A 12,198-nucleotide genomic window follows, 5' to 3' on the forward strand; every position below is an offset into this window, starting at 1 on the left:
TGGACTGTTCATATCCTGCCCCACAAGCAGAATTACTGTTTTCCTCTGGGGATTTTCCTGAGTTCTCCCAGCTGCGGTGTCTCAGCTCTTTTCAAGCATTTGGGTCTGTTTCTAGATGATGCATACTCAGGTATGAATGGTGCGTGCTTTGGTTACACAGAGATTAAAATGTCAGATTTGTGAATTAGTATGAAATATGAAGTCCTCTTTAGAGAAATATTTTTCTTTTGGCTTCAGAAAATTTCACTGAGCCTGCTGAAGGCATTACTTCTGTTGATGCAGGAAGCAGCTATTAATACTCAGACATTTGAGCAAATCCCTGGAGGCAGGGATAGATAGACCTTTGCAGGTCAGGTTCCCTCTTCTCTTTCCATCATGTGTATGGGCAGACTTAAGGAGCTGTAAAGCACCCAGCATATTCAGGCACCTTTCACAGTTGGAACCTCAACTCAAGAGAAGCAGACACTTGTATGCACATGCTCCCATTTTGCCTGTATGCAGTTGTCTGTCTCACCTCTGTGCTGTTTCAAAACTCCAGGACAAAGTGTTATTGTGACCTGGAGAGATGTCACAGTGCTGGTGCATTTGACCCAGGAGCACACTGCTCTCTCCTTGCTCCCTGCAGGTGCTGGACAGCATTTATTTCAGCCGGCGGTTCCACGTGCGCTGTGTGGCCAAGGCTGTGGACAAAGCTGGCCATGTGGGCACCCCCTTGAGGAGCAACACAGTTACTATAGGGACAGACAGTGCCATCTGTCACACTCCTGTGGTCGCTGGGACAGCTCGAGGCTTCCAGGCACAGTCGTTTGTTGCCACTCTGAAGTACCTGGATGTCAAACACAAGGAGCATCCCAACAGGTATAAACCTGGAAGAGGGCACAGTCCTTTGCCAGGCCTTTTGGGGTGACAGAGCCCACCTGAGAGTTGCCACTGCCAGGCTTACCATGTCTGCTCTGCACTGCTATGTTACACAGGGCTCCCATGCCTACTAGCACTGCTTTTTATGTTTCTCATCCACTCTTTGTTCCAGGATTCACATCTCGGTTCAGATCCCGCACCAGGATGGTATGCTGCCCCTCATCTCCACCCTGCCGCTACACAATCTGCATTTCCTGCTCTCTGAGTCTATCTACAGACATCAGCATGTCTGCTCAAACCTGGTCACCATCAGAGACCTTAAAGGCATCTCAGGTAACCTTTAAAGCCAGCTTTTATTTGCACAACAGGGGAGTACTGGGAAACCAGTAACGATAATGCACAGCAAGCTCTGTCTTCCTTTGGGCTGTTGATGTTATGGAAATAATAATTCCTGTAATAAATAACCTTCCTGTGCTAATAGCAATGGTGCTCTGTTGTAACAGAGTTGCTCTGTTGAAAATGAGGTACTGCACAGGAATAATCAAATTATAACAGGGCTAAGAAGCATTGCTGCTTGAAGAGGCTGTAGGTTCACATCGTGTTGCTCATGTTCTGTTTTTCAAACCTGTCTCTGTGATATCCGTGTGGATAAAGTGGAATTCACAGGAAGTCTGTGTCACTGAGCTCTGCAGTTGGGCAAGAAGAAGCAGCCAGAGCAAGATCATCGCTAGGGTAAATGCCAAGGCTAGAAAAAATACACAGTTTATGTCTCACATTCAGGGCAATGTGGCCTGTGGTTGCTCCATGGAGGGCAGAGGGTTGTTGCATTTCACTCTTAATTTACATGCTCAAGCTGTTCTACCTTTAAGCTTAAAATTTAACTTCACTCTTTAATTAATAGGTTTTTAAGCTTGCTTTTTAAGATTGTTAGCGCATTCCTGTAACGTTTTCACCCTTGAAGATCTGTATATGTTCAGTTTGACCTCTAGGGTGATGGAGAGGAGACTAAGTCCTCGATATACTAAAAATCACTGACATGACTTGAGAATGCAAGTGGGACTTCAATGCACAGCTCAAACTCTTTAAGATCTGAAGGCCTTGTATCTCTTACTCCCAGAGGCAGGATTCCTTGATGAAGTGACATACGAAAGCATTGTTCTTGGTCCTGGTTATGATCGCCCTTACCAGTTCGACCCCACGATGAGAGAGCCAAAGACAATCCAGCTGTACAAGCACCTCAATCTGAAGAGCTGCATATGGACCTTTGATGCCTATTACGACATGACTGAATTAATTGATGTCTGCGGAGGCTCTGTAACTGCTGACTTCCAGGTAAGATGGCATATCCTGAACTCGTCACATCATCCAGATTTTTGTCCATTCTGTGGCAGACCTCCACTGTGTGTTTATTAATACTTAATTGCTTGGCATTTCTGCTGCTCTGCTCTGTACACCTGAAGCACATTTTTTTCCTCCTTTACCAAGAGAAAAACAGTATTTGTGAAATACGCATAATTAATTACCGTCACATCAAAAGCCAGAAACGTTCTCTTGCAAAATAGTGCTTTTCACGACAAACATGTGTTTCACTGCCCTCTCATGGACAGATTATAAACGTCCACCTCACTCATCTGCAGTCTCTGAGTCTCATCTGCATTAGATTCTTCTATTGAATTTCCAATCAGAAGATTATGGTCAACACAAACAATTTTAATTTCTTCTGGTCTGGAATATTTTGTTAACTTCACTTTTATAGCTCCAGTTATTTACACAAATTCAGAGATGCTCCTTGACCTGAGCAACTGCGTAATGTAGTATGAGGAGACTGGCACCAACCAGTCTGGAACGTCTCTCTGAGCTCTCTGAGGGCTCGCACAGAACAGCTGTGCCCCACAAATCATAAATGCTGTATACGGAGCCAGAGACCTGTGCTGTTCCAAGTGCTTTTAGGGCAGTTCTGAGAAAGCAGAATTGCTTCATTTTAATTCATGGAATTGGAAACTCAAGGTAAAGCTGTGAGCACAACTCCCTTTGTTAGGTGCATTAAGGACAGCAGTGTGTTTTAGCACTTGCTTTTATTTAAAAGGAAGGCACTTCGGTCAAACCTGCAAAGAAAGTTCATGTGTGGATAGCTGACCTAATTGTAGGGTTTTTATAGAATGTGAGGAGTGCTCTCTGCTCGTATACTTTTTTATTATTATATATATTATTATAACATCAGTTCTTCATTATTTTTCAAATTATCCTCTAGTGATAAATGTTTTGCAAATTAATTGCTTTTAATGCAAATTCCTGCATTGTAGTGGAAAACTTGCATGCCTCTGATTTCCCAGAAACACTGTGGGCATTTTCATTTTATGTTCATTGCAGATGTTCAAAGCCACATATTAGGGGGGAGTCTACAAAAAAGTGTAATGCGTATACTTTTAGCTGATCCTGCACTCAAGCTTTCTCCCTCTTTCTAGAAGTTTGGTGTGGGTTCCCACAGTCAGAAGGGCCTACCTAATATTGGTCCACAGTGGGAGCAGTGAACGTGGGAGCTTTGTTGAGCCTTGTCTAAAACCCTGCCCTTCAGTAGTCAAGTAACATTGCTTGCTTGACAGTCATTCAGTTAGTGCAGGCAGCCTGGGAAACACTCGGATTTATAAAGTTTTTAAAAAATACTTCTATTGTGTGATATGCAAAGTAGCATTCCCCCAGCCTGGTCACATCTGCACCACAGAGCTTGTGTGACATAGGAGTACCAAGGAAGCTACAGAGGTGCATGGCACGCAGGGCTCCATGCCGCCATCCCCTGTGTCTCACATCCCACTAGGCTGCAGCTCTAATGTGGATGTAGATGTTTTATTCCTGTAGTGAATAGTTCAGACATTAAAAGGAAGGAAAAAAGATTTGCTCCTGACTGCACCAGTGTGCTTGGTCTCATCTCACCTCTACTAAATAGGAGTCTTTTGTTGCAAACATTGTGACTTTTTTCCCCACTTGCAGAGCAGAATGTGAACAAAGAGGGTGCTGCAAGTCCAGGCCAGTGTCTCTCCTTTGAAGAGTGCATAATCATCTGCTTGGGTTCTGTTGACAGGTACGGGACTCTGCTCAGTCCTTCTTAACAGTCCACGTCCCCCTCTACGTGTCCTATATTTACGTGACAGCGCCAAGAGGTTGGGCTTCTCTTGAGCATCACACAGAGATGGAGTTTTCCTTTTTCTACGACACTGTTCTGTGGAGGACAGGTATGTCCACGGCACTTCAGATTGTGTATGAGCATTGTTTTCTTCTCAGTTTTCCCTTTTTCTTAGTTTATGCAGTGTCACTGCAGTCCCGAGTCTGGGTAGCATCCAGTGTCAGTCCAGTTGTGCTTGCCTTTGTGAAAGCTTAGTAAGGGAGTTGTCATTTCTCCCAGCATGTGTTAATGGGAACAGTCATCACTGAGACGGTGCAGGAAAAGAGCTAGGTGTTCATTGGAGCCTCCTCAGCCAGGCAGAAATTGCTCCCCATGGGACATTCGGCATGGTTTCTCCAATGCTTTCCACTGAATTCCATGTGGGAACTGCAGCTGTGATCTTCAGCCTCCTAGCTCTCACAGGTTGACTTTTTCACATCATAACCACAGTACTGCCAATGGTGGGTCCCATTCTGTGCTCGTCCTCCACTGCTGGTGACATCTAAGACTTAACATCACCGTGTATAGTTATGGTTTATCCTTTGCCTGTCAGTCTTCTATTTCCAGCTCATTTATCTTTCTTTCCCACAATATCTGGAATTGTACAGCTGACTCAATTGGAGGATGATCTCAGCTCCCTTTTGGATGCTTCTGGGCTGATTAGGGCTGACTGTCACCATGTGAGGACTGCTGTGCCACCTGTCCTCCACAGTAACTTTGTTCTTTCTGTACCAAACAGGGATTCAGACAGACAGCGTCCTCTCAGCCCGGCTACAGATAATCAGGATCTACATCCGTGAGGATGGCCGACTGGTCATTGAGTTCAAGACCCAGGCCAAGTTCAGAGGTGAGAATGAATATTAGTCCTGATGAAGAAGGAGAGCACCATGAGAATACAGTCCAGTTTTGAAAGCACAGGTAGTAAAACAAGCTATGGCTAAGATCAGTGTTAATGATCAGAGTATTTCTGCCCAAGAGCCAATTTGTTCTTCCTTTTACTAGCCTCTCAGCTTAGAAATATTTCACATTTTTCACTTTTAACTTTACAAACTTTACATCTAACGTCAGTGATTGAGCTAGGGCCCTCATAAGCCCTTGTTGGTTTGGATATAATTATTTCCATTAGATTAAAAGCCTTCATGTAGCACCAGGTGTCTTACATAGAGACTGCCTTCTCCTTTTTCTGTTGTTCTTGCCAAGACAGGGCAGCTCCACGTTCTCTGCTGTTGTCTCACACAGTTACCACAGAATGGCCCGGGACGAAGGGACCCCAATGATCGTGAATCTCCAACCTCTCTGCCACATGCAGGGCCACAAACCTCCCCATTTGTTACTAGACCAGGCTGCCCAGGGCCCCATCCAAGCTGGCCTTGAACACCTCCAGGGAAGGGGCATCCACAACCTCTCTGGGCAGCCTGTTCCAGCACCTCACCACTCTCATAGTAAAGAACTTCCCCCTGACATCCAACCTAAATCTACCCTTCTTGAACTTAAAACACTTTCCCATTGTCCTGCTGTTATCTATCCTTTCAATGAGTTGACTCCCCTCCTGATTATAGGCTCCCTTTAGGTTCAGAAAGGCTGCAGTGAGGTCACCCCGCAGCCTTCTTTTCTCCAGTCTGAACAAGCCCAGCTCCCTAGCCTGTCTTTGTAATTGTACCACCAATCATTCCCTAAAACAAGAAAGTGGAGCAGCACAGTGACAAGTCATGGGAACGGGAGCATCTCCTGACAGTCGGGAAACTGCTGGTATTTGGGAGTAGCAAGCTGCAGAAATACCCAAGTTTGGCTCCACCTCAAGCCAGTGTACTTAGCAGAAGCTAAAATCTGCACTTGGATGTGAAGTACCGATAGCTGAGATGCTGAGCAGGTTCTAAGGCTGTTCCTAATGAGAGACCTGGGGTCTCTCTCCCCCTGTGCTGCTGTGTGCGTTGTAGTATCTCACAGGGCCTTATTGTCACCTCCTTGTCCTCACCACAGGGCTCTTTGTAATGGAGCACCACAGTTTGCCAGATATGAAGTCATCTTTAATAACTCCAGACCATCTGGGAGGGATCGAATTTGACCTGCAGCTGCTGTGGACTGCTCAGACTTTCGACTCTCCCTACCAGCTCTGGAGGGCAACCAGCTCTTATAACAGGTGAGGACCACAGGCTCAGCACTTCAGGCCATCTTTTTTATTATTGTTTTCATCTTTCTTTAATCTATGTTACTTGCACTGAGGATCAAATTAAACACCGTCAATCAAAATCGTTCCTCCTGCACCTGCTGAATGGGTGTTTCTGGGCTTTGGGTTAGGTCCTACGATGAACCCTCCTTGCTCCACTAATTTGGAAAATGTGGATGTTAGACAACTGCATCAGAGAGTGGAATGGTCTGGAGTTTGGTTTGATGACGATGGTGTCTCTTGTCTGTTCTCAGGAAGGACTACTCTGGAGAGTACACAATCCTCTTAATTCCTTGTACTGTGCAGCCAACGCAGCCATGGATAGAGCCTGGAGACAAGCCCCTGCCCTGTACAGCTCATGCTCCTGAGCGGTAAAGAGTCACCGTTTTCACCTCTGAACCCAGTTTTGGGTTACTTGCATGATCCCAGGAAGCAGGGGATGCGCCACGAGAGCAGGAGGGGAAAGGCAGTAACCTCCCTTATGGGCTCTCAGCCAAGCGGTTTTCAGTCTTGGGGCTACAGAAGCCTGTGTAATAGTCAGAAAGCCTTACCTGGTTGTGTGGGGCACAGTAGTCTTACTTGAAAAGTGGGCAGGTGAGAGGCAACAGGCAAGCTTATGCTGAATACTGCTGTAGTACAGTCTGCTGGGCTTTCTGTGAAAGCAGAATGGAAAAATGGTAAAGCAGATGTAACTTCGTGTCACCAGCATGTAACTTCAGATGCATCTAAACTAAACTTCACCCTTTCTGTCTCAATATAGATTTTTGATCCCGATTGCCTTCCAGCAGACAAACCGCCCAGTTCCTGTTGTGTACTCCCTAAACACAGAGTTTCAGCTCTGTAACAATGAGAAGGTGTTTCTGATGGATCCCACCAAGTCTGAAATGTCTCTGGCAGAAATGGATTACAAAGGGGCTTTTTCAAAAGGTAGGATTTCTTTTCTTGTTCCTCTTGTATTGGATGTTTCTGTTTGCAGAACTTTGGTTTCTTTGAAAAAGGAAGGTATAACTCAGATTTGGCTTTGCCTCTTGTACAGCAACAACTGGTACTTTGAGCATGTCACAGCACCGCAGTGTCAGGACCACAAGACAAGAATGTGCTCGTGGCAGGGTGTTCTGTCATGGCAGGCTATTCTGTGCACGTGGGCTTGTACAAAAGCACAGCTGCTTTTGTAGTGGGAGGTGTGTGGCTCTAACAGAGGTTCTCTTGTTGAACTTTTTGTTATCTCTTCCTTGATGCCCTTTGGAGAGTTTAACCTCCCAATCTCCTCAGGGCAAATCCTGTACGGCCGTGTACTCTGGAATCCTGAACAAAACCTAAATGCTGCTTACAAACTGCAGCTGGAGAAAGTCTACCTGTGCACCGGCAAGGATGGCTACGTGCCCTTCTTTGACCCAACAGGAACTGTCTATAATGAGGGGCCTCAGTATGGCTGTATTCAACCCAACAAACACCTGAAACACAGATTTCTCCTCTTGGTAAGTTTTCTGCTGTGGACAAAACAATAATATGGGGCATTAGGTGCAGTCATGTCTGAATAAGTCTGGTCTCCTAGCCCCTTGCTAACCTGACAGATGGGGAACTAAATGACATTCCACATTGCGGGGAGAAGCTGCCCATCAGGGAGTACTGTAAGAGGTTCTTACTGAAATAATGTGCTTGTAGTGCTGTCCTCTGCTTTTGCTTTGGATTTGTTTTCCCTAGAGCAAACAGGCTCTGTCTTCAAAAGGATGAGAAGTGAAATGCTGCGGCTTTTTGGTTGGCAGACAGGTCCAAGCTGTAAAGACAACACCAAATCTTCCTCAGTCTTAAACCATGATTATTTCTTAGTCTAAAGTAAAAGAAAACAAATGAGGAAGGAGAAAAAAAAAAAAAAAAAAAAAAAAAGCAGAAAACCCATATGTACCAAGGTCATAAATGGTTTCTGTTTGTGCTGTGGCACAGGCAGCGTACAAAGGGAGATCTATTCACCAGCTTCACAGCATTCCCCTTCATTGCTATGGCATGCTCTCAAGGTGCATTCAGCTCTAATTACAGGCTTTCAAATTAACATTTGCCAGCGTCCTCACTGGCAGCCTTACTTAGCTAATAGCTTAGTCCTATTAGTTCATCCAGTGTGCACATGAGCTAGCTGCTTTTTTTCCTGATGCTCCATTCTACAAACCTACTGTTGAACTGCTCAGTGCTAAAACAGTGTGAAGTGCCTAAACATCATGCAGGTTAGAAATATGTCCCATGCACAAACATAATCATTTTTAAAAAGTGCGTGTGCTCATGTCTGTGGAACTTGGACCTTTGGATTCAGTTTTTGCAGAAGTGCACAGGTGTTACTGAGACACTCAGCTTTTGGCTTCCCTTTGGAAAGGTGTGCAGAAACGCCAGGCTGAGCTTTAAAGTGCCCCAATGTGTTAGAATTTGTTTTTAAAACAATAATGAGCAATTTTAAGAAATTTGTGCCCACATGTGAGCAAGTGTTTCTGAGCAGGAAAGGACATATTTTAAGGGAATATTTAATTAGAGAGGAGGAAGCCTTAGGATATAAAGTGAGATGAGCTCAGGGAGAGACAACATCAGCTCTGGCAAAAGAAAGCAATCACTGGGAGTGTTGCTTTCCTTTACGGTATCATTGAAGCTGCTCTTGAAAGCCACGTGGTTATTCAGGTGCACGGTGTTGATGGCATGCACTCTTGCTCTGATTTTCAGGACCGAAACCAACCAGAGGTCACAGATAAGTATTTCCATGATGTGCCTTTTGATGCCCACTTTGCCTCTGAACTGTCTGAGTTTCACTCAGTAAGCAGCATGCCTGGTGTGGATGGATTTACTCTCAAGGTGGATGCTCTCTACAAGGTATGTACTAAGCGATGTCCATAGAGCAGAACTAAGTCCTGTATTAGCTAGCTCAGAGCACTCTGCACCCCTTCCCACTGACAGGGCCAGGAGAGCTCAGGTTGCGATTCCCCTCCATGCTCAGAGGCCGGCTTTAGGACAAAACTTGGAGGAGCTAGGCAGAACACAGCAGGAATTGCCACAGTGGGAGGAACGCAAAGGAAAGGGGCAGCTATGGTGATCCTGATTTCCTAGTTTTGTCATCCCTCCCCAGTCAGGTCCTCTTTATAACGTAGCAACCTCCATCAGCTTAAGTGACTTCTTGGCATTCCTAGGGTCACACCATAAATTAACAAAGGAAACAGTTCAGAATCAAACTCCTGCACGAGAAGTGGAGATGAAGAATATGTTTTGATGGTTAGGTTTTTTTTCAAAGCACTCAGTGAACAGTTGAAATACAGGTTGGCAATGTTCTCCATTAATCATTACAACTGCCAAAGACAGACAAGAAGACTGAATTTGGTGATAAGTATTGGTGCAGGTGCTTATGCTGAATATTTTTGCTGATATCTGCGTGACTCAAAAAAATGGAAAAAAAAAATAAAAATGCATCCAGTTCTGTCTTTACCTAACAAAATCATTTTATCTGACTTCCTGTGTGCACATCTTGCCTTCCTCACAGGTGGAAGCTGGACATCAGTGGTACCTTCAAGTAATCTACATAATAGGCCCGGAGAGCATTGCAGGGCCTCGTGTTCAGCGGTCCCTTACTCACCACTTGAAGCGTGGCCGCAGAGACCTGGTTGACGGTGATGGGAGGCTGATGCTGGATGACTCCTTAATCTATGATAACGAGGGTGATCAGGTCAAGAACGGCACCAACATGAAGTCGCTGATCTTGGAGATGGAGGAAGCTGTGGTTGCAGCCTCCTTATCGCAGACAGGTGCTTCCCTTGGGAGTGCATTTGCTGCTGTCATGCTGCTGTTGCTGGTGCTATTGGGAGTCTGCCTTGTCACCAGGAAGTGCCGGACACTGCGGAGGAAGAGAGAGGCTGTTCGAGCTGCCCCAGAGGAGCACCCTCTGAACACTAAGGTGGAGCTGCCCAAGGGCACGGAGAAGGCAGTGAACAGTCAGTACTGCACCGTGAGGAACATCAATATACTGAGGGAAACAGGAGGCGTCTCCAGTGTCAAAAGCAGGAAGGTGAAGCAGGTGAACTTAGAAGTTAAAGTCCACAATAATTTGCACGACGGAACAGAAGTTTAATGGAGCGCGTACTTATGTTTTGTAAAAGCCTTTTATAACTTGTAAAAAGGAAAAAAAACCCACAGAGACAAAAACCAAAAGATGAGTATAAGTATGCTGGTATTTTTATACTCTCATGAGAAAAGGAGGAGCTCTGGCTTTGTGTGATGCACAGCAGCCCAGGCGGTCACTGCTCTGCCTGTAGCTGAGCTCCTGCATCACACACAACTGGTCCATCTGATGTTTGAGCAGGAGGGTTATGCTGCAGGGGCAGAAATCCCCTGGAGAAGGTGACACGGGCCTATGGCAGGGCCTGGTTCAGCCCTCACAAGGAGGAGACCACAGTTCCCTGCAGGACTTTGGAGCACTTTTAGCGATGTCTGGGAAACTTAATGTGTTTGTGAATCCACGTTGCTGAGCTTTGAGCACAACAGTGTGTGTGCCAGCAGGATGTGGGAGCAGTTTGCTACCTGCCTAGGGAAAAAAGTAAGAGAAGTAATATATCCTCATGTAATATCAGAGGCGGAGTGACTTGATTTGCTTCTTCAAATGAATCAAAACTACAATAGAAGTTGAAAGTGCAGCCTCAGTGCTCAGTGGGACCTGGGGGTTTGTTCTGCCTGAGCTTTGTGTTGCTGGCAGCTGGGCTGTAACCCTATGGGACCTTTGCTACAGTGGTGCTCTCTGGGGTAGATATGGCAGTTAAGGGACATGAATTGTCACATTTCATGGTGCTACAGAGTAAAGTTTGAATGTGAACCTACCAGAGCGTGACAGCAGTGTTCTTTTCCTGCGCCTACCTGTGCCTTCAGCCACCCTTTTTTACCTGCTGCCTGATCCTGGTGGCAGCATGGTTGCCCCTGGCACTCACAGAATTGTAGGGGTTGGAAGGGACCTCCAGAGATCATTGAGTCCAACCCCCAAAACCAAGAGATCATCGAGTCCAACCACTCGAAAGCAGCCAGAGCCGTGTCTGCATGTGCTGGAGTCCTTGCCTTGGGTGCTGGTGGGGTGACTCCATGGTGCTGCCTGGGTTGTGGCACGGTGGTATGCAAGCCCACACCAACCACAGCTGTATGGAGCCTTTGGCCGTGGCCACAGCGCTCCCTAATGGGAGCTCTGCCAGAGGGGCTGCTGTGGGGTTGCCATAGTGGGGGTGGGGAGAGGGAGTTCCTAGGCTGTCCGGGATACCGCTGCCAGTCAGCAGCCACGGTGAGCAGCACCAGGAGCTGATGTCTTATGCCTGCTTCAGGAGCAACACCAAAAAGGTAACAAAGTAACTCAAATGAGCATCTCCGCTAAAGCTTCCCCACAAAAACTCTGCGCCAGATCTCCGGGACAGACTAGCCCCTTACCAGATCATCTCTGAAATGAGGATTTTTTACATCACTGATTAGTCCCTCTCCTGGGAGGGATCTGGTGACCAGCACCTCCCATAACATACAAAGGCACTGAGATGATCCTGAACTTCAGGGTAATATAGACATTTCCTTTCATCATGTAACATACATACACATTTTTTTGGTGGTAATTTAGTAGCAATTTGTAGTGTGTGTGTGTACACATATACAAAGTGTATATACTGTGTGTACGAATGTGTGCATCTACCTGTGTGTCTGTGTGTCTCTGCACATCTCTGTGTCCGTGGGTGTACCTCTATGCATCTGCACGTCTGCATTCACATGTCTCCACGTATGCTTGTACATGCATTTCTCTGTGGGTGGGGGGTGAGTGCATGTGTGTATGTCTGTGTGTGTCCATGTGCACATAACTGTTTCTGTGCATGTGTTTATCTGTGTGTTTATTTGCATCTCTCCATTTGTCTGCAAGTGCATATCCATGGGAAATGCCCAGTGCATGCCTGCACACCTGCATCTGCGTGTCTTTGCTTCTGTGTGGGTGTTTATGTGTACATATGTGTATATAAATACATACCTG

At 46.0% G+C, this 12,198-nt stretch overlaps 1 protein-coding gene across 2 annotated transcripts in view; it reads left to right on the forward strand.

Moving 5' to 3' along the window:
- Positions 1–11,023, forward strand: part of FRAS1 (Fraser extracellular matrix complex subunit 1) — a 163,599-nt gene extending 152,576 nt beyond the window's left edge. Inside the window, exons 63-73 of one of the 2 annotated variants that reach the window (XM_052681999.1) lie at positions 626–858; positions 1,031–1,191; positions 1,976–2,190; positions 3,938–4,088; positions 4,758–4,865; positions 5,999–6,158; positions 6,440–6,556; positions 6,946–7,112; positions 7,458–7,663; positions 8,889–9,035; positions 9,697–11,023. In XM_052681999.1, the coding sequence (XP_052537959.1) occupies positions 626–858; positions 1,031–1,191; positions 1,976–2,190; positions 3,938–4,088; positions 4,758–4,865; positions 5,999–6,158; positions 6,440–6,556; positions 6,946–7,112; positions 7,458–7,663; positions 8,889–9,035; positions 9,697–10,281 (2,250 nt within the window). In that variant the 3' untranslated portion in view covers positions 10,282–11,023. The other variant, XM_052682000.1, reaches the window with a different exon arrangement.
- The last annotated feature ends 1,175 nt before the right edge of the window (positions 11,024–12,198 follow it).

This window comes from Tympanuchus pallidicinctus, unplaced genomic scaffold (genome assembly GCF_026119805.1).
Source record: "Tympanuchus pallidicinctus isolate F22 unplaced genomic scaffold, pur_lepc_1.0 scaffold2, whole genome shotgun sequence".
NCBI classification, from domain to species: Eukaryota; Metazoa; Chordata; class Aves; order Galliformes; family Phasianidae; genus Tympanuchus; species Tympanuchus pallidicinctus.